A 23,079-nucleotide genomic window follows, 5' to 3' on the forward strand; every position below is an offset into this window, starting at 1 on the left:
AAGGTATTCTAGAGTTAACTTAGGTAGTTAATAAAAATATGTTATTTTGCTGGATTTTGTGATGTTAGTGGTATTTAGTTTTCTATTGCTGTGTAGCAAATTACCACAAATTTAGCAGCTTAAAACAACACACGTTTAGCATCTGACAGTTTCCGCGGGTCAGGGAGTCATATGTCCTTAGCTGGGTCCTCTGCTCAGGGCATCATAGACTGCAGTCTAGGTTTGTGCTGGGCTGTCGTCTCATTTGAGGCTCAGGTCTTCCTCCAAGCTGGCTGGTTGTTGGTGGACTTCAGGTCCTTGCCGTTATAAGACAGAGGCCCTTAGCTCCTGGGGGTGGCTGGCCGCTCCCTGGTGTGTGGCCCATTTTCTAGGCTGTTCACAACTTAGTAGCCCGCTTCTTAAAGGAGTCTCTCTCCAGTCTGCTCAGGGTCACAGAAGTAGTCTATCACCTTTGTCACGTTCTGTTAGTTAGAAGCAGTCACAGTTCATCCGTTCCTAGTGAATCGTGACTCATGGAGGATCACCTTAGGGTGTGTCTGCCACAGTGCTTGTCAGTTTTTAAAACTTTATGATGGATTGTGATTTCTTTTCTCATTATAGATAAATACTCACTTTCGTACCCAATATCATATGTGTAATTTTGTAAAGTCCAAACCAAAAAATTGCTTGCTGTCGAGTCAATTCCAACATAAAAAACAGACCAAACCCACTGCCATCAAGTCGATTCCCACTCATACTGGCCATGTAGAACAGAGTAGAACTGCCCCATAGAGTTTCCAAGGAGTGCCTGGTGGATTCAAACTGCCAACCTTTTGGTTAACAGCTGTAGCTCTTAACCACCATGCCACCAGGTTTTCTTTATCACAATGTACCAAAAACCCAAGCCAAACCTGTTGCCACTGAGTAGATCCCCAGCTCATAGCGACCCTATAGGCCTCCAAAATGAGTAAGCCTCAGGCCAAAACCTGGAACTCCTCCTGAGTCGTACCCCCTGTATTTTACAACAAAAAGCTTTAGTTTTTGATGCCTGCTTTTCTGTGTCTTATTGGTAGGGGCTACAGTGAAACATTCTAGCATAATCTGCCCAATTTACCCAAAACGTTTTTGCATAAGAGAAGAGAGGCAAGTTGGGAAGCCCACTTTGGAAATCTTTTTTGTTTACTTGTTTCTGCTTAATAGCCTGTAATTTGCTTATTAAAAGTCCCTTATTTTTCTTCTGTAACAGAAGGCAAGAAGGGGAATTAGGATGAGGGAGATAGGATTAGAGCAGGGTTGTACCCTCCAGGGAATATTTGACAATGTCTGCAGACATTATTCGTTGTCACAACTGTGAGAGGTGCTACTAGCCTCTAGTGGGTAGAAGCCAGGGACACTGCCCCGGACAGCACTGCACCCACCCACCCCTCCACAACAAAGAATTATCTGGCCCAAAATATCAGTGGTACTGAGGGTGAGAAACCCTGGATTAGAGGCAGAGCTATGTCAGGTTGGAGGGGAAGATTACAGTGTGGGTGATTAAGAGGCCCCAGGAAGCCAACTCTAAGTGTAAGCTCAGAAACTGAGGCCCAACTTTACTTTGAGACTGGAATCCATTCTGCTCAGCATGTCTGCTGAAACCTTAGAAGTCTAGCCATAGAAGACTAGGAGAGCTTAGCCTGGAGATGTCATTTTGTTATATATGTTTATATGTGTGCATATGGCAAGTTGTTATTAACTGCTGTCTAGTCAGTCCCCAACTCATGGAGACCCCATGCACAATGAAACGAAAAGCTGCTCAGTCCTGCGCCAGCCCCACGATTGGTTGCAGATAGGACTGTTGTGATGTACAGGGTTTTCATTGGCTGATTTTCGAAAGTAGATTGCCAAGCCTTTCTTCCTAGTCTTAGTCTGAAAACTCTGCTGAAATCTGTTCAGCATCATAGCAACATGCAAGCCTCCACTGACAGATGGGTGGTGGCTATATATGAAGTGCATTGACAAGGAATTAAACCAAGTTTCTTCATGAAAGGGGAAAATTCTACCACTGAACCACCATTGCCCCCGTATGCCAAGAGGGGGAGAGAAAAGATGCATACACAAGAGTTTTTTTCTCTTCTCCTTCCTCACAGAATCAAGGAAAGCTATGCTTGACCTTTGCATATTTTTCTCAGGGCTGACATATTAGAGGACCAGAAAACAGCAGTTAATAGAGAAATGGTAAAATAAAAGCAAGGTGCGGAAAGAATAGAGATGAAGCGATGTGTATTTTGGGGTCGTTAATTGATTTTTTGAAACAGTGATGTCTAATAGAACCTTGTATGATGATGAAAATGTTTTATACTGTCCAGTATTGAGGAGCCGCATGGAGCTATCGAACATTTGAAATGTAGCCAGTACCTACTATATTGGACAGTATAGTTCTACAATTATCATTTTGGAGCTTGAAGAGGGAGCAGTGATTCCCAAACCTAGCTGATCGTGGGATCTCCTGGGGTCCTTTTAAAAGAATACCTTTTAGATCACATTCCTGGAATTGAGAGCTGCGACTCTTTATTTTATGAATCTTTCCGGATGATCCTGATGTGTGGCCAAGTGTGAAAACTCCTGCGTGAGACATCACCCAGTCCAGCCTGAGTTTACAGAAAAGGAAACTGAGTCCCATACTAGGGGATGCCAGTTATCTAAAGTCTCATGGGTCATTAGAGCTCTGTTCTTAGTCCGAAGCTTTACGTTTAGTTTTTTTTTTTTTATTATATGGTGATATTGAATTATGGAAGGAGCACAGATCCTGAAGCCTTTATTTTTGCCTTAGTTTTAACTTTGAGAAAAATTGGAGGGAAGTATACCGTTGTGGTGGAGGGGGATTTTAACCATTTTATACTTGGCCTAAGATACTTGACTTTTTAGCTCTTTGCCTTTTCTGGGGAAGTGAGGTTGGTGATGGTGAGGCTTCAGCAGCAGCCACTTCAAACTTTCCATCGCTGGTCGGTGAGCTTAGGCTTGATAACAAGGGGTTCCTGTATCATTTGTCCTAGATTTGTGGGTCCTGGGCATCTGAAACTGATTTATATGCAGCCCTGCAAGGCCGAGAGAATCTGTATGGTTCATGCTCATAGATGAAAAGAATTTGGTGATTTCCTTTTTCTAGCTGAAAAGAAACATTGGGGTTATAATCTAATGTCCCAATAATAAGCTCCCTTTTCTCTTAGCACTGTCTAAAAGTAATAAATGTTTACTCAGTTAAAGGAAAGTAAGGAGATTTATTGAAAGTTCAGTAACCATCTGGACTGGGGAAAACTTCTGATTTTACAGAGTGAACAAATGCTTCCAAAATAGTGAAGCTGCGGAGACATTTTAAAGGGTGAGAACAAAGAACTTGAGGTGCAGTATTTTGATTGGACATTACAAACTTAGATTAACACGAGGGAAGTTTACTGGAAGCGGAGGCTGGGGGTGGTGGTGAGGTTACAGGACATTTCTCTCTTAGAAACAGCTTGCTAAGTGAAATTTTCCTTGTCAGTAGTTGCCTAGGAGACTCAGATAAGAGTAAGCATCAAGGTCTTCTTCCTGAGACATTGTTTCAGCACCTATGGAACAGTTTATTGTTATTCTCTCAACTTAATCACAGAGAAAAGAAAAAAAAAAAAAAAACGAAAAACTTTCTTTAGTTTACTTTTAGTTATAGGCCTTAAGGAATGAATTAGGGATTTTCATATAATAAAAGAAAGGCAAGATGGAGTTGGGCCCCAAGCTCTAATGTAGCCGTTTTTACTTTAGTCAAGTGCCTCAGTTTACTTGCTCTTACTTATTCCCTCCTTTTGATCAAGGATTGCTATGAACACCCTTTGATCAGTTTTTGCATGAATGTTTCTTCTGCATGGACTTGAAGAGTTTCCTTCTTTTTGTGTACTTTTTCCACCTTCCCAACTCTGGCCCCTGGTAACCACTAATCTACTTTTTGTCTCTAGATTTGCCTATTCTGGGCAATTCACATAAACAGAATCATATAATATGGGGCCTTTTGTGTCTAGTTTCTTTCACTTAGCATAATATTTTAAAGGTTCATTCATGTTGTAGCATGTATCAGTACTTCATTTCTTTTTTTAAAAAATTGGTATGTAATTCACATACCATAAAATTCACTGCTTTAAAACGTACAATTCAGTGGTTGTTAGTATATTCACAATGTTGTGCAATCATCACCACCATCTAATTCCAGAATATTTTCATCACTCAAAAAGAAACCCCTTACTCGTTAAGCAGTGACTCCCCATTCTTCCCTCCCTCCAGCCACTAATCTACTTCTGTCTCTATAGATTTGCTTATTCTGGACATTTCATAAAAATGGAGCTATACAGTATATGTCTTTTGTGTCTGATTTCTTTTAGTTAACGTAATAGTTTTAAGGTTCACCTATGTTGTAACATGCATTAGTATTTCATTAGTTTTTATTATTGAATAATATTCCATTGTATGGACATACCATATTTTGCTTATTCATTCATCAGGTGATGGACATTTGTTTCCACTTTTTGGCTATTATAAATAATGTTGCTATGAATGTTTGTGTACAAATTTTCATGTACCCATGTTTTCAGCTCTCCTAGGTATATACTTAGGAGTCCAATTGCAGATCATATGGTAACTCTGGAAACCCTGGTGGTGTAGTGGTTAAGTGCTACAGCTGCTAACCTAAAGGTCGGCAGTTCAAATCCACCAGGCGCTCCTTGGAAACTCTATGGGGCAGTTCTGCTCCGTCCTATAGGGTTGCTATGAGTTGGAATCGACTCAACAGCAATGGGTTTTTGTTTATGGTAACTCTGGGAGCCCTGGTTGCACAGTGGTTAAGTGCTTGGCTGCTAACCAAAAAGTTGGAGGTCCATACCCACCAGCTGCTCCGTGGGAGAAACGTGTGGCAGCCTGTTTCCATAAGATTTACAGTCTTGGAAACCCTATAGGCCAGTTCTACTCTGTCCTATAGTTGTCTTTTCACTTCCTTGGTTAGTGTCTTTGAAGCATGAAAGTTCTAAATTTTGATGAAGCCTAATTTATTTATTTTTTCTTTTGTCTTTTTTGCTTTTTGTGTCATACCTGAAAAAACCTGCCTAATCCAGGGTCACAGAGATTTACATGTATGTTTTCTTCTGAGAGTTTTTATAATTTCAGCTCTTACATTTAAATCTTTGATCCATTTCGAGTTAAATTTTATATGTCATATGAAGTAGAAGTCCAACTTCATTCTTTTGCATTGGACAGCCAGTTATCCCAGTATCAATTCAATGTTAATAGTGTGTTGTTGTCATTAAGTTATCTTTTTTCTGAATAGCTTGATTTCTAACATTATTAACATAATTAATTTATAACACAATCTAAGGAAAATATATCATTATTATAAATAATACATCATTGAGGGAAGTTTAACATTTTTTTCAAATTTTTTTGCCTTTAGTCTTCTTAAATAGAATGTGTTGTATCAAAATATTCTGTTCTACTTGGCTACCACCACTGAGTGCTCTGACACGGATCACAATAGAGGGTCCCGGAGAAAGCTGGAGAAAAATGTAGAACAAAATTCTAACTCACAAAAAAAGACCACACTTATTGGTCTGACATACACTGGAGGAACCCTGAGAGTATGGCCCCCAGACACCCTTTTAATTCATGACTGAAGTCACTCCTGAGGTTCACCCTTCAGCCAAAGATTAGACAAAATGAGACTAAATGGACACACCAGCCCAGGGGCAAGGCTGAGGAGGCAGGAGGGAACAGAAAAGCTGGTAATGGAAAACACAAGATCAAGAAGGGATTGGCAACTAATGTCACAAAATAATATGTGTAGTAATTGTTTAATGAGAAACTGATTTGCTCTGTAAACCTTCATCTAAAGCACAATAAAAAAATATTCTGTTCTAAAGTCTCTTGAATAAATTCCTTCTGTGTGTCACTACATTACCAATTTAATATGCAGTTAGCTTCATTTACTTCAGTTTTTCAATTTGACAACTTTTAAATTCATTTGTTTGTCCTTCCTGGGTGCCTTTAAAAAATTTAGAAAATGCAAATACATGCATACGTTCACATATATGTATATACACGTGTACACACACATATACATATTCTTTTTTAAAAAAATATTTTGTGTTTTCGGTGAAGGTTTACACAGCAGTTTAGGTTCCCATTCAGTAGTCTCTATACAGGTTGTTCGGTGATATTGATCACATTCTTCTCAATGCATGAACATGCTCATTATATCCATTCTGGTTGTTTCATTTCCATTAATTTAGTTTCCCTGCCCCCTTACATTCTCATCTTTGTTTTAAACTAATTGTCGACTGTTTGGCACACATGCATACTCTTATTCTTTACTCTCCCTATTTTCCTTGAGCAAAGGTAGACTACTATATTCTGAAGCTCTCTCCATATTCATACGTGGTTATCTTCCTCATTTTTTTATAGCCGCATACTATTTCATTATGTGATCCTTATTACTGGGCATTTGGGTGGTGTTTAATCTTTTGGTATTACATACAGTGCTACAGTGAATAACCTTGTATACTTCTTTGAGGTGTCTCTGCATATTAGATTTCTAGAAGCAGGATTGCTGGGACGGAGTTTAAGTGCTTCTCTGATTTTATTAGATATCCATCAGGGTTGTACCATTTTTACCTTCACTAGCAATGTAAAAAAGTACCTTTCTTCTACAGTATGTTGTCAAATTTTTGGATTTTTGTTGGTCTGGTAGGTGAAAAATAGTGTCTTTTATAGTTTTAATTTGCATTTCTTTCATTAGTGAGGACGAACAGCTTTTTATATGTTTAGGGTCATGTGTATTTATTTTTCTGTAAATTATCTGTTTATGTGTGTTACCCATTTTTTCCCATTGGATTGTTCTTCTCTCACTTTTTTTTTCTTTCCTAATTCTGTATCTAGGAACTCTATATATTTAAACAGATTAGCTCTTTCTCATACAGTTCTAATTTTTTTTTTCTGTTTGTCATTTGCTTTTGTGTTTATTGTGTGTATGCCATATAGAAATTTATTTTTAATTTTTATATAGTTTAATTTATCAGTTTTTTGTTATATGGCTTCTGGGTTTTAGTTAAAGTGGCCCTCCTTGCTTCAAGGTAATGAAGGCATTCACCCATATTTCCTTCTAGTGCTCCAGTGGTTTCATTTTTAACATTTAATCTTTGGCCCATTTCTTTATCATTTTGTGTAGCTGATCATGTTGTGTAGTTATTTAAGCCTCTTGGTACCTCTTGTCCAATTACCTTTTGGATGAGTTTTCTACTTTCATTGGTTATGAGTGAGAGCTGCTTCTCATCCTTGCCAATATTTTTATTATAATTTCATACTGGCATAATATTTCCAAGTGTTCTTTGTGCTTAATTTTTTTCATCTGGAAATGGGGTATCTGCCCCTGTTGTTTAAAAAAAAATGGTAGAACCAAGAGCTACAAAGACCCAAAATGTTATATAATGACTTATTGTTATTTTATAGTGCCTCTCACAGTGTGATAGCTATAGACACTCAATACCCACTCAGTTGATTATAGGAAAAGTACCCATGCATTTTATTTTTTGCAGATTTTAGGCTTCTTAAAACTTTGTTGGTTATTGATAACGTTCTTTCTTTGTTTCCTCAGTTTGTAGAAGACTATGAACCTACCAAAGCTGACAGTTACAGAAAGAAAGTGGTTCTTGATGGTGAAGAAGTCCAGATAGATATTCTGGACACTGCGGGTCAGGAGGACTATGCAGCCATTCGAGACAACTACTTTCGGAGCGGGGAAGGCTTTCTCTTAGTGTTCTCAATCACAGAACATGAGTCCTTTACAGCAACGGCCGAATTCAGGTATGTTTGAAATGAAATAGTCAACTCTTCCAACATGGGGGCTATTTTCTTTCTTTCATGCAGCCCAGACTTAGAAGAACTTGGGGTTCCATGACTGCGTGTAGTAGTAGAGGGCCAAGCTTGGTATGAGGAAGAATTCCTATGGCTTTCCAAATCCTGGCGCATTAGAGTCCACCGTTTGTTGTTCTCTCTGGGCTTCCCTGTTTGTGATTTCTGAATATTAAAATCTTGTTGTTTCTGAAAGAGGGTGAAAGTGTTCTGTATACCTAAGAACCTATAATTCAATCACAAGAGAAAGGGATAAGATGTAACTATCTTTTTTATAATTTTACTAGAAAAGTAACAATTTTGATCTATTTTGGCGTTTATGAAACAGTGGCAGAGAATGAAAGATTTGAGTCAGTGTGACTCAACTAAGTAAGGACATTTAGTATAGGTAAGTGGAGAGAATCTGGGTGCTGGAATCAGACAGACTTGGGTTTGAATCCCTGCTCTGCCACTTGCTAGCTTCGTGGCTGTGGGCACATTTGTTTAACGTTGGAGATCGTTTCCTTATCTGAAAACACGGTTGTTAGTTAACGAAATGAAATGGTGCACTGGACCGTGAATTCCCTAAGGGCAGGAACCCTGGCTGCCCATCGTTATGTGGTGTCGCCGGGCCCTCTCCCAGCATGACACGCGGTGCGTGCAGAAAGCAGAACATTCACTGTTAGCAGTCATTTATAAAATGTGGTAGTTAAAGATCTTAAGTGCATTTTGTATTAAGAATTTTTAGGCCTTTTCAGTATAATTTTTCTCATCTGTATCTCTTTCTTTACCTCATACATAGCCTTCCACTTTCTCTTACACAATTTTTATTTTATTTTTTTAATCTACCCTCCTTATAAACATATCTATCCGGATTGAAATTAGAATCTAACAGTGAACTAAAAAGGAAAAAAAAAAACGGTAATTTTTTTTCATTCTTTAGCGAGTTCTGGTCAGAAAGTAAGGTGCTCAGCCAGCATGAAAATGAGGAAGCTTAATGTCCCCCCAGGATTTGGAAGGAAGCATCACTGAGCCGGGGAGGCCTCAGGGGGTGGACATAGGTAAACCCACAAAGAGAGTGGACGGTAACGAGGCAGTGCCTCAGTTCTTATGCCTCATAGTTTCAAGTCTTTAAGGAGTCGAATATTTCAGTTCTCTGGACTTATAGTGTGTATGCTGAGGTGATCAGTGAAATCACTAGAACTCACTATGAGAAATTGTATTAATTTTCCAACTTTTAAGACATACCTAGAGGTTTCTATGTTTGGATATAGCCCACATACTTACATTGTATCTGCATCTACATAATGTATAGATTTTTAATTCTATTTTTTATGCCTCCTGGAGGGTAAAACAGGACAGATGCACACACTTCCTTATTTTGTTCCCTGTCCTGAGGCTTTTGGTTTCCCATTGCCCCATGACTCACCAGGAAAGAAGTGTCAGGCAGTAGAAGAGTCATCTCCAGAGAGCAGAGGATGCTACCCTGCCCTGGGTTACCACGTGCACACAGGTAGTATTTGTACACTCTGATAGAGTTGTAGCAGAATCTCATCTCAGCTTGGGGAAGGATTTTGGTTGTTATATTAGAAAAAGGACAGATGAATGCCTAAATCAAAAAGAAGGGGAAGCTAATTCTTTTGACTTGCACTCTTGACATTTAGATACAAGTCCCAGAGCTGCCCAGGTATCTCAGAGGGATGGAGGTGGATTATCTAGACTTTTGTGGTTAATCTCAGTCACTTTATTTTATGCCTGTTAACATGTGTAAAACACAACATTTCTATATTTATCTTCTAAATGGAAAGGCCCCAATGTAAAATGAAACATTGATGGACTCTGTCCTCCTTGAAACTCCCTGGAGAGTATTCTGTGAACTGGAAAAATAGGCTTGTCACAAGAGACTAGAATTCCCATGTTTTTAATGTTTGTTAATGAGATAATTTTACATGCCTCACAAGACTAAGGAGCCAGAAGGCTATCAGTTTTTATTTTTCATAGTATGTATTGATCACATAATTTTAAATATATCATGTTCTTTGACCCCTGTTGAAATGTAGGGAATAACAAAGCTATTTAAGAGGCAAATTTTTAGTACCTACTTGTTTTTCTCGTTTTTTGCTTATCTTAAAATATTTGCTATTTGGTACTTAAATTAGCTACATGAAAAATTTTTTAAACATTTTAATTATTGTGAAGTGTTACTCTACATCAGGTAAAAGTTAGTGTAAATCTCCACAAGGTACATTTTTGAAGGGGACTCCTGGAATGTAGAAGCAGAGATGTCTCCACTGGGCCAAAATGTTGGAAGCAGAATATTTAATATTTATTTTCTTCATATTTGGTTTTGATATAATAATTTTAGATAACTGGTTATTTTTAGTAGAGGCACAATTTAATGCGCTGCCAGTAAGTTTTTTGGAGAAGATATTTTAAAAGTACTTTTCCATAGGGCTTGGAATATTTTTTTTTCTCACTTTGTAGAAGAAAAATAATGCACGTTGAAGTAGGATTATGATCTCACATAACTGTCCCCATCTGTCACGTGTAACATTTACTGTGCAAACTGTGTGTGTATGGGGGGAGGTAGTATGTACACACATGTAGATAGAAGCGAAACCCAAGTGTCAACCAAACAGACTGAGGTTCCCTCTGGTATCAGTTTCTGTTCTGGGCTGTTCTATTCTGTAATATTCCATTTCACTGGAACAAAACAAAACAAAAACACTTCTGGTTGTGATCCATAAATTGACTTCATGACCCTCTAATAGGCCGCCTTCCATTTGAAAAACAGTGGGTTTCATAACTCTCAGAATGATATCATCCCACTTTTTCAGGAGGCATAGTTAAGCATTTTATGGAGCTACTTCTTTTGGCTGCTTTTATCGCAGAGGTTCACTTTTTCTGTATTATAAAAAATGCTTATATCTTGGGGGTCCTTTGAAATGCAGATTCCTGGACCCCTATTCAGGCATCGGCTTCACTAGCACTACTGTTGAGCCCAGAGATCTGCATTCATAACAAGCACCCAAGGTAATTCTGATGCAAGCAAACCGAAAACCAGACCTGAGAAAGCACTTGTCTGGTTTATGACTGGAGCCTGGTGGCTCAGTGGCTGAGAGCTCAGCTGCTAACCAAAAGATCGGGAGTTCGAACCCACCAGCCGCTCCTTGGAAACCCTGTGGAGCAGTTCTACTCTGTCTATAGGGTCACTACGAGTTGGAATCGACCTGACAGCCACAGGTTTGGTTTGGTTTTGGTTTAGTTTATGACCACAGCTAGGGAGTGCTTCCTTGGAATAGGCCCTAAATGTAGACATTTGTTTTCATGCCTTAGGAAAGCTTTTCATTTTAGGTGGGTTGACAACCCTGGGTTCTTACTATAGCTTTCTTAGCTGTTGTATTTTTGATGTATACCTTAGGGAACAAATCCTCCGTGTTAAGGCTGAAGAAGATAAAATCCCGCTGCTCGTGGTGGGAAACAAGTCTGACTTAGAGGAGCGGAGGCAGGTGCCCATTGAGGAGGCCAGGAGTAAAGCTGAAGAGTGGGGTGTGCAGTATGTGGAGACGTCAGCTAAGACGCGCGCCAACGTGGACAAGGTAGGCGAGTGCCCCCAGTGCTTCTCTTTGAAGCTGACTTGAGAAACAGCAGAGTGTAGACCTCTTGCCCATTGGTTTTATGGGAACACGGCAAGACTGATTTCTCCAGATGTTGATGCCATTATCATGAAGAGTGTTGGAAGAGCTTGACCCTGGATTTTGAAAAACCCAGAGTCTTTTTGTTTTGTCCTGAAGCTTTGTTAGAGTGTATTTAATGTTGACATAGCTCTGGGAAGCATGGTAGGATGAGGCCATTGGCCTGTGAAGGTTTTACTTGGAAGACTGACCTAAGTAGCTTCCCTGTGCTCTTTCATCTTCCTAGGCTGGTTGTTCTCTGGTAGCAGGCTGGATGTCTCGGGCTGCTTCGTGGGAGGCTCCACAAGAAGTGGCCTGGAAAGAAACATGCTTTCTTGATTTTGCTCTGAGTTGCTGGTTAGATTTATTCTTTGAAACTTATTGTCCACTGACAGAGCCAAGGTTCTGCGGTTTTGTCTTTATAACTTAGCCACTAATTGCCAGGAATCATTTCTTTCTCCTTGTCTCTCTTCATTCCATCCCAAGCACACTTTCTCATTCAAATCTCTGAGCTAATGAAAGGATGACCTTGACAATGATCAATGTTGACAACAACCTGCAAATTCACCTACTGGGGATGGCTGTTGTGCGCGCGCACGCACACACACACACACACACACAATTAAGGCTCGAGACGTTGCCACACAGATAAAGTAGGCAACCTGAACGATCAAGCTTTCCCTTCTGCCTTCACCCCCTTGTTTCATAATCCATGCTCCTAAAACCTAAACACGTACCTCTTGGGAGCTGAAGAGCGGATAGGTCTGCTGTGTGTCACTCAGCGTCAGTGTCTGAATCCCCCAGATCTCTCCTTCCACTTCTGTTCCTTGTGAAGAAATAATTCTCCCAGGTTTCTTATCTGAAGAGAGAGATTTATAACCCAGTTTTACCCCAGCTTGAGGTGACGCCAGGGGTACGTTGGTGCTTCAGATGCTGGGATTGGAGGAGTCACTTTAGAAGCACTTTTGGGGCCTCTGTAACACCATAAATCTGTTTAGCCGTTGTCTGAGTGGGCAGTGTTAGGTTGTTAGCTACTTTCACTTCACACTGTTACCTCACCTCTTAGGTTGATTCTGGTGCTGGTCCACATCTCTTTCTTTCTTCTGAACTGTGTCCTAGCTGTAGAAGCCACACGGGAAATCTAGACATATCCTTCCTTTTTAAACAACTCAGGAAGACTTTCCCGGCATGGGAGAATGGATATATACTTCTTTGAAGGGATGGGGGTGGGGTGGAAAAGGGGGACAGCTGCACGCAGGCTTGTCATTTCCCCCTCCTCCATTGGACCAGCCTGACCTGCCAAACAGGAACCAGAAGAAACTTGTGACTGGCAGCATTGTAGTCACTTGTAAACAATTTGCACCAAAGAAGGTTGTTGATAAGATCAGCCGATGAACAACTTTGTCATCATTTTACTTTGGACACCTTCCCTTCCCCTCCTCCGGCCTTTTGCTCTTGGAACAAAAAGAAAAAACCTGTAACATTTGAAGCTATTCTCTGCTGCTGTTATGGGCGTGTGCTTTCCTGAGAGGCCTGATCCCAGGGGAGTTCTGCTTGTTGCTGGTAGACAATGCAGGCAAGTCCCACACAGGCAGGGAGCTTGATCCAAAGGGCAAGGAAAAGAAGGTCTGTCTGTGCAAATAAGAGAGAAGCTTGTGGTTTGGTGTGCTTGTCCAAAGGTAAGGGCCTATGCTTAATCTCACTTTCAGGCTCCGTCATTCTCTACGTCTACTTGGGCATAATCAGTACTCTGGCGTGATTGCCAGTAGCAGAAGTCACAGCCCAAACTATTCTAACAAATTACAATCCGTATCTAAATAACAAACTAGCGTTCAAAGGACAAGTCTCATCAGTTCTTGATAAAGTTTCTTTCTGCTAACAGAGTAGAATGAGAGTAGGTATACATGGGGAGGGGTACACGCGGCAGGACCTCTCTGCCCCTCCTCTTCCCAGTTTCACAGTACAGGAGACTTCAGTTCATTGTGATTTATTCCCTCCTGTACCCCTCCCATGTCCCCAGGCCTGGTGTTGTGCAGTTATGCTGGGAAACTGTTCACGCCTAAGACAGTTTCCCCCTTTCTCGGGTCATTTACAAAGAGTAAATGTGGTACTGTGATGCCTAAAGTGCCTCGTAGCAGGTGCTCATATCCTTTCCTTTTCTGATGGTTTGAAATGCTAGAAAGTCTGGCTGCTGCTATCACTCTTAATATTTGTAAATCTCACAAACCGCTGGAGATCTATTCTATGCTATTCGTTCCTTTCATTGTACTGGTCGTAAGAAAGGATTTTATCGTTTTGAAATAAGCTCTTGAGTGGTAGAAACAATATGATGATTCTTGCCAGTTGTGTGATGCAAGCAGAAAAGTTTGCTTTATGTACTTAGAATATGTTCTTAAGGTTAGTTATTCTTGCTTGTTTTAGATGACACCTCATTTATAAAAATGTTTGGCTTTATGCTTAAGATATAATGACGTTTCCTGCTCAGCTGGATTATTTCATTAAATCATTAAGTGGCTTTTTCCTCCCTATTCTTTTTATCCCTTCCTCCCCACCTCCAGGTGTTCTTTGACCTAATGAGAGAAATCAGAGCAAAGAAGATGTCAGAAAACAAAGACAAGAATGGCAAGAAAAGCAGCAAGAACAAGAAAAGTTTTAAAGAAAGATGTTGCTTACTGTGAATACCAAGATGGTAGACAAAGCCTAAAGTCAGTTGCCACTAAGGACACGGGCCGGGTTTGTAAGAGAAGACGTATTTGACTTCCTTGGTTTGCTCCCCGCTCTCCCCAACCTCATTCACGTGTGCTTCTTTCAATGGGGGAAACATCTGGAAATCAGTGGCTGGCGGACAAAATAAGTCCTTGTCCATGCGGTGGAATGGCTACTTTGTCGGAGGTTTTTGAGTTCTTTTTTCCTTCCTCCCAAAACTTCAACCACATATGTAATGCTACAGTTAGGAAATAGTCTTCTAAAAAGAAAAAGGACTATCATAGCATTGTATTTTTTCCTAGTTTTATAACATTACCACCTTTTGTTTTGAATCTGTCTCATCAGGTTTAGGAAAAGGGGGTGGGTGAGGCTCCCTCCTTCTCAGTGTAGCAGTAATATTCAGAAAAATTCCGTAAGCTCTAATGCCACTGAGAAACTCAGAGGTTTCAAATGTGAGTTTCTTGGCAATACCGTGTGGCTCTGAAGCACAGCTAAAAGAATGAATTTGAATTGGGTCACATAGGTCAGCACCAAGCTCGTGAGTCCTTCTTCCATATGAGCAATTAAAATTGTAAGCTCTTTTCTTTATATTTAAAAGTTGGCCAACTATTGTCTGTGTTGGCTGTTCGTGTCCTGGAGCATCCTGATTTTTGGTAGGAACTTGTTTTTTAGTAGACTAAGTGAAGTTTCAAGAGTAGCATACTTTATAAATGATACACATTTCTAATTCAGGTTTTTTTTTTTTTTAATTTGCCTACATCCTCTATTAATTGCCAGTCCCATTCTGTTAGGCCCCTTCTTCCCCACTAGTAATTATCACGTTCTGTCCACTTCTCTCTGCTTTCAGCAATCCACTCCTCTTCTTCTGTTTCCTTAAGTGTAACAAAGATCCTTCTGAAGAATGCGTTGAGTTAAAACTGTACTCTAAAATCATGGCGCCAGAGCTTGTGCAGACATTGTGCTACCTCTCATAGGACTGCTCAGCCGCTCCTAAGTTCAAATGAGAAGAAATGGGGAAAGCTAAGGTGGGCCACTACTCCGTTACTTCTGAAAACTGGCTGCTGTTTTTAATAGTTTTCTTTGGAGACAGCCATACAGCTAGTTAGAAAAATATTTTTACTGATGAGATACAGCTAATTCTTCTTGTATCAGTATTCTAAATTCAGCAATCAGAAAACTTGTCAGTAAGAGAATTCTGTGATAAAAACCCAGTACTCAGGATATTTTATCCCTATTTTTTCAGAAATGACATTTCGTGTATGGGTGCCAAAAGGAAAATGGGGTGGGGAGAGTGGGAAGCTTTCAAATTTACGATTATTAAAGAGATTGTAGAAATTATGATCTGTCTGGAAAACCATCTTATGTCACCTCCCAAAGAATCATGGACTTTTTGCAATAAAAAATGCAGACAAAATACGCTTTTTCTGCCTTTTTATTTTATCCTTTCGTTGTGCATGTGAAATGCAAGCATTAAAGGAATTGACAGTAAGTTATTCGTTATTTTTCGTATCGGATGCTCAGTAACAGAAAAGCCTTATTTCTATTAATCCTTTGAGTTGGACTGTGGGAAATGAAATTATAAGTATAAACAGTAATTTTAACTTCATCTTTCCTTTGGAAGAGCTGATTGCCCTTTTTATTTAAAATTTAAAAAGCTGAAGGCAGTTACATTCTTAAATTATCTTAAAAAAGCTTTTTTTTCCCCCTTCCTAGTTTGCCAGCCGCTTGATATCAGTTCTGGTCAAGAAGAGATAGTTTAGAATACGCCAGATAATTAAAGATGGTATGAATTGTTTCATGCTACAAAAATTTATTCTTGGTATATGCTATTAGCATATTTCTAAAATTGTATTTAACTGGATAGCAATCAGACATGGACCTTCCTATCAAAATACTTTATACATATGAGATTCTTTTATATAGAAAAATAAGGAAGCAATGCAATTTATGAATTCGAAGCATAATTGCTTGCCAAGTGATTATATCTTGTGTCCTTAGCCTAGCATTATTTTTCTAAAGTATTCATTCCAAAAGTGTTTGAGTGCTGGCTTGTTAGCAGGGTCTGTTCTAGGTGCTGGGCACATGGTATTGACTAAGACAGGCAAGATAGCAACTCTTCCCATACTTAGGCTTCTGTGAGCAAAGAGACAAGTAAATGAAAATATCAAGGAATTGTAAGTTTTATGATGATAATACTGAATAATATGATGGGGAATGGCCCTGGAGGGTAAAGCTGATGTAGGATGGGTGGTCGACAGGTTTCTGTAAGAGAGACATTTAAGCTGAGCCTGCATGATGAGAAGGAGACAGCTGTGTGAAGAGCAGGGGCTGGGGGCGTGGGGGCGGGTAGGCACTTCCCAGGGAGCAGCTACTCCAAAGACCCTGAGGTGTTCAGGAAAAAAACTAATATTTATGTATTTATTATAAATAAATACCTACCTACCTAGTATTTGGCTGGAGCATAATGAGGGAGGGACATAATATTAGAAGAAGATGTAACATTCTGTGATTTCATAAAGTAACTTAAGGAAAAATTACCTAGACATGTAATTCCCTATAAGTATTGTATTTCACCAAATCTAAGATACCATTGATTGTGAGATGTCACTGTAATTTATGTACCACTGAGAAAAAAATCTTGCCAGTTAAATGAACCCATCCTGATTTCAGTGACATTAAAAAAAAAAAAAAGTGGAGAAACATGTATGTTTTAGAATAGGTGAATTATGCTGTATGAATTTAGCATTAAATGACAGTAATGAAACATAAAATTCACCTCGATTGGTCTAGAAGCTACATTATAGTAAAACAACATCGAAGCTTAACCATGGATAAGTATTAACATGAAGACTAGTGTGTACAATTAGTGTTATAGAAGTAAACTTGATTTTGATATTTTTATTTAAAAAATGTTTTTATTGTACAGATGTACATAACACATTGGCACCAATTCCATTAATTATGCTGTGAAACCATCACCAGTGTCCATGGCCAAATTCTTCATCACTATAAACAGATAGTCGATGCTTCCAAAATAACAACTCCCCCTTCCCTGCTCCTTGTGAATTCTTTTTATTTTTAAATTTCATTAAAATTATTTAATCAAATTATAACTGCATTGTTTAGAATTCCAGTCGTCTAGAAGTGCGTGTAATGGAAGCTCTTTAGTTCTGCCCTTCCCCACCCCAGTCCTGTTCCCCCAAAGTCACATTTAACCATTTCTATTCTCAGATCATTTGTTAGGAATTCTGTATATCTCAATTATATTCTTACACCATTATCTCTGGAGTTTTCAACCTCAGATATCACCAGTAATGAACTGGCTGCACGGTCAAGGATTTAGCTCATTTTGTACCACTCACTCCACTCCCGTTTTTGATAGTCATATCACTGTTTTAATTCCTCTTTTGATGACTCTTGTAGCTTTTAAAACTATAAACTTCTGTTTATTTTTCTGGCCACTCTTGACAGCATCTCTCAATTCCTCATGTTGAAGTTGAGGATATGTACCCCCTTCTATTGCCCAGCTTTTGTCTGCTTTTCCTTCTCTGTTATATCTTCATATTATCAAGGTGGATGACATATATATTCCATTCGGTAACCATAATTAAGACTTTTGTGCTTTATCTGTAGATTGATTCTGAAAGTTGAAGACCAGTCAACAGTAACTTGTATTATTAATGATTTATGTAAATATGCCACCACACATCTGTCAGATTGTTGAACTGTGGTGGCTCCTGTATTGCTGTGATACTGGAAGCTTTGCCACCGGTATTTCAGATACAGCAGGGTTACCCTTGGTGGACAGGTTGCAGCTGAGCTTCCAGAATAAGACAGACTAGGAAGTAGGACCTGGCAGTCTGCTTCTGAAAAAACAGGCCAGCGAAAACCTTATGAACAGCAATGGAACATTGTCTGATACAGTGTCAGAAGATGAGCCCCTCAGTTTGGAAGGCACTGGGGAAATATGACTGGGGAAGAGCTGCCTCCTCAGAGTAGAGTGGACCTTAATGACATGGATAGAGTCAAGCTTTCAGGACCTACATTTGCTGATATGGTACGACTCAAAATGAGAAGAAACAGCTGCAAACATCCATTAATAATTGAAACGTGGAATGTACAAAATATGAATCTAGGAAAATTGAAAGTTGTCAAAAATGAAATGGAATCCCTAAACATTGATATCTTAGGCCTAAGTAAGCGGAAATGGACTGGTATTGGCCATTTTGAATCAGACAATCATATGGTCTACTATGCTGAAAACAACTTGGCGTTGCATTCATTGTCAAAAAGAACATTTGAAGATCTATCCTGAGGTACGCTGTTAGTGATAGGATAATATCCATATGCCTACAAGGGAGACCCGTTAATATGACTATTCAGATTTATGCACCAACCACTAAGGCCAAAGATGAAGAATATATAGGTTTAGGAAAATATCAATCCCTTTCTTCTTTTCATCTTTAACGATTCAACCCTATTCCTTACTTCAGGTGTGGGTTAAGGAGCTTTGTATTCTTCCGGAAACAGAAATCAGCGTCCATTGTAAACTGCTTCCATTTCTACCAAGCTGTTTTGGGCAAACTCACTGGGGACTTCCTACTTGCAGGAGCAAAAAAAAAAAAAAAAAAAAACCCAAAAAACCAAGCCTGTTGCTATCGAGTCAATTCCGACTCATAGTGGCCCTAGAGGACAGAGTAGAACTGCCCCATAGGGTTTCCAAGGAGCACCTGGTGGATTCGAACTGCTGACCTATTGGTTAGCAGCCTGAGCTCTTAACCGCTGCACCACCAGGGCTCCCTTGCAAAAGCAGAGCGGTCTTTTTCAGTCTTGATCGCATTTGCTAATGTTTCCATGACTTGGTTTTCTCTTGTCCCCGTGGGCCTCTCTAACTGTTCTGGGACACATTACTGGCTTCACTCTCTGCCCACCCTCTCTCTTTCTTTTTTAATTAGGCTTACTGAGGTATAATATGCCAACAGTAAAGTTCCTCCCTTTTAGGGTACAGTTCTCTGAATTTTGACAAATGAATATGGTTGTGTAACCATCACCCCAATCAAGATACAGAATGGTTCCACTGCCCCATCTTACCCCGTCGTAATCCAGATACTGCCCTGAAGCCCAAATCTGACCATCTGTCCACACTTAACTCTCCTGTGGCTGCACATACCGCCGGTTCTAGCACACTGGTTGCCCTCCGCCTTCTTCCCACTCTTCTCTCAGACCCTCGAGGCTTTCCCAGGCCTTCTCACTGCCACCTGGCTCCAGAGCACACCAAGGGCTTTCAGGTAACATGCACTTCTCTGTGGCTTTCCTTGACATTTGCTGTTAGCCGTTTCACATCAGTAATTACTTCTTTCCCTGTGTTGCCTTAGTCCCTATTGTGGTCGCATGAACACAGCCCTCAGACTATAGAAACCTTGCACTGCTCCACTTTCTGTCTCTCGTGACCAATGTCATTTTTGGCTCATTGTAGGGCCTTAATGAGTGATTGCTAAAGTGAATTAAATAGCTTAAATGCCAAGTTGTATAGCCTTGATGAGTTTCAGGGAAGCGCAAACGGTTAAGTGATCAACTACTAGCCGTAAGGTTGGCAGTTTGAGCCCACCCAGAGGAACCTCAGAAGACAGGTCTGGTGATCTGCTTCTGCAGGGGCACAGCCTTGAGAACCCTATGGAGCAGTTCTACTCTGTACCCATGGGGTTGCCATGAGTTGGAAGTGACTCAAGAGCAGCTAACAGTAACAACAACATAGCCTTCATGAAGAACTTAATTCAAGTTTCTTCGTAAAGTGATGATTGCCCTTTAGAGACAAAGTGAATTAAGAGCCAAAGTAGTTATCTTAGAAAGTCTGGCAAGGATATATTTCTCTAAGTCCAGATTTTAAGACTGATTGATTTTCTCAGTCCACACCTGTGTGAGCTTTCTGCCACACTGAATGTGCACATTTGCTGTCTGCCTTGATTCTCTCCATCCTTAGCTTCTGTGTTGTTGAGCTAGCCTTCGAATTCCTTTCTGTCCTGTTCTTCTCAGCAACTGCGGTGAAATGAGTTCCTTTATGTGGCCTTTTGTCTTGGTTCTTTGGAAAAATAGCTTCAGAAAAATTTCCCCTAAGCCCTGAGGAGTTACCTTTTGCCCTAGTTTTCTACCCCAGAGGGTTGGTTACTTTTGTCCAGGTTAATTGACATTTCCTAGGTAAGCTGTAAACAACTTGTGATTTGATACTTTTTGTCTCAGCCTGGGCTGCAGCCTGTCCTGTGATTGGTATGCACCTAGCAGGGATTGGTCAATAGACTATGCAAATGTGGTGACTATAGCCTACTATGCGAATGAAGTGTCTGTGGCTTACTGAGAGGGGATTGGTCAGTTTGTGCCCCACCCCTGCTGGGAGGGGCCATGCCTTGGGATTGACAAGGAGTTGTGCACATAAGCAGCCAATCACACAGAGGTTTTTCATATAGAAAGAAGCAGGAGGAGAAGCAACAGGAAGAAGCAGAAGGAAGAAAGAAGAGAGAACCAGAGAGAGAGAGGAGGCAGGGAACCTCCTAAAAGAGCTGTAAAAAGGGTCAAGGGCTGTAACATTGAAGACAGCAAGAGGCCCAGAAGGGGCCCAGTGGGAGAGCCAGCGGCAATAGGCCCTGAAGAGGCCCAGCAGCAAAGTCAGTGGTGACAGACAGCAGGGCCAAGAAGAGCCTGTCCTGTGAGGACCAAGAGGAGGCTTGTCGTCAGGAGGCTGTGAGTAGGCCTATGTGGCCAAGAGGAGCTGAGAGAGCTGTCTTGCACTCAAGAAGGGAGACTTTGTCTACATGCTTTCTGATCCTGATCCCAAGTTTTACCTGTTACTTCCTTAATAAACCACTTAACTGTGAGGTCTGTGAGTTCAATGTAGCCATTGCAACAGATTATTGGACCCAGAAGAGAAGTAGAGAGTGCTGTGGGAGGGGCGGCTGGTGTCAGAATTGGTAAAAAGATGAGAGAGTGGAGGTATATCTGACCTCCACCTAGTGGGAATCAGCTTTGGGCTGACCCTGGTCATCATCCCCGCTGAAGTCAGGCAGGTTCTGACACTAGTACTGCTACCCCCATTTCACAGTAACCTTTGCTGGCTCTCCTTCCTTCTCCCCAGTAGGCTCTAAAATGTAGAATTTCTCATTAAAATTTTGTTGTTGAGAATATACACAGCAAAACATACGCCAATTTCAGCAGTTTCTACATGTACAATTCAGTGACATTGATTACATTCTTCAAATTGTGCAACCATTCTCACCCTCCTTTTCTGAGTTGTTCCTCCCCCGCTAACATAAACTCAGTCCCCCCCTAAGTTTTCTGTCTAACTTTTCGAGTTGCTGTTGTCACTTTGATTCCATATGGATGGTTCTTAAAAGAGTATAATGCTCAAGGCAGACATTTTTTACTAGTTAAGCTAGACTGTTGTTTGGTTTTAAGAAGACTTCAGAGGATATTTTTGGTTTAAGATTTAAAGATTATCTCAGGACAACAGTTTTAGGGGTTCATCCAGCCTCCACGGCTCCAGAAAGTCCGAAGTCCATGAAAATTTGAAATTCTATTCTGCATTTTCCCTCTTTTGATCAAGATTCTACTATGGAATCTTTGATCAAAATGTTCAGTAATGGTAGTTGGGCACCATCCAGTTCTTCTGGTCTCATGGCAAAGGAGGCAGTTGTTCATGGTGGCAGTTAGTCACATGTTCCATTTCTTCCTCCTTTTTCTGGCTCTCCTTCTTCCTCTGTTGCTCCAGATGAATACAGATCAATTGTTGTGCCATAGATGGCTGCTTGCAAGCTTTTACTTTTAACTCTCCTCCTCTAGTTGTCTATTTTTTTCTGACCTCACTCACTTTGAAGATAAACCAGTCAGTAGACGGCTTTAGTGGTTTCCTCTTCCAGGTATCTTCCCATTTCAGCCCACCCTTGCGCCTTGCCTTAGCACACGGCTGAAGCACTACCCCAATTGTGCTTCTCCCTGCTGTCTAAGGAAATAAATACATGTGATTTAGGCAGCATTCGAAGCAATTGGTGGAACTGCCTCAAATAGGCATGCCATCTAAGTTATTTAGGTTTAAATCACTGAGCATCAATGCTATGAAAATGTAACTTTATGACAAGGCCTCCTACACACACACCTTTCCCCCAACTGTTACCCCAAACCTCCCTGTAGAAATTCTGGAGCCACTCTTGGTCAAAGCTCCAAAGACCCCAATCCATCTTGACCGTTTGACATCCTCTCATATTGCACCCTTGTAGTTTGGGCTCTCTCATCCTTTCTCCCCATACTTGACGTAAGAGAGATTGCCCGGACACGGGAATCAGACACGCTGTGTTTGAACTTTCACTTCAGCTGTGTTAGGTCTGCAACCTGAGCACATCTGTAAAGTGGAGATGGCTGTAGCTACCTAAAAGAGCCCTGGTGGCTCAAGGACACCTGGTAGGGAGCTAACATCTGCCTGGAGGATGCTCAGCAGGGAAGGGGAGCACAAATAGTGAACACAGACGACAAGGAGGAGCTGAAGGAAGTACAACAGGGATTCTAAGGAAAGGGAGTGACTATCCAGGCCAGGGGGACCATGCAGACTTCTGGGAAGGGGAGCCCTGACGTGGCCTTGAAGGACTCGGGGCTGCTGTGAAAGGGAAGGCGCTGCAAGCTGTGCTCTAGGCGAGGGCCAATGTCCATTCGGGCGGGGGTGGGGGTGCAGCTCCATAGGGTGGCGGCACTGAGAGGAAGGATAGAAGTTTGTCAGACAGAAATGCAAAGAGGAAAAGATTCCAGGCAGAGAGAATCAGCTTTGTGTAGTCTCAATCTTTACAGTCACCTTAGGGTA

The 23,079-nt window shown here is 40.7% G+C and overlaps 1 protein-coding gene across 4 annotated transcripts in view; it reads left to right on the forward strand.

Moving 5' to 3' along the window:
* Positions 1 to 15,653, forward strand: part of RALB (RAS like proto-oncogene B) — a 68,195-nt gene extending 52,542 nt beyond the window's left edge. For 3 of the 4 annotated variants that reach the window (XM_064287306.1, XM_064287307.1, XM_064287305.1), the window contains 4 exons: positions 7,625 to 7,833; positions 9,293 to 9,373; positions 11,282 to 11,459; positions 14,093 to 15,653. In XM_064287306.1, coding sequence (XP_064143376.1) covers positions 7,625 to 7,833; positions 9,293 to 9,373; positions 11,282 to 11,459; positions 14,093 to 14,212 — 588 coding nt within the window. In that variant the 3' untranslated portion in view covers positions 14,213 to 15,653. The remainder of the gene's footprint in view (positions 1 to 7,624; positions 7,834 to 9,292; positions 9,374 to 11,281; positions 11,460 to 14,092) is intronic. The other variant, XM_003416696.4, reaches the window with a different exon arrangement.
* Positions 15,654 to 23,079: the final 7,426 nt, after the last annotated feature.

This window comes from Loxodonta africana, chromosome 6 (genome assembly GCF_030014295.1).
Source record: "Loxodonta africana isolate mLoxAfr1 chromosome 6, mLoxAfr1.hap2, whole genome shotgun sequence".
Classification (NCBI taxonomy): domain Eukaryota; kingdom Metazoa; phylum Chordata; class Mammalia; order Proboscidea; family Elephantidae; genus Loxodonta; species Loxodonta africana.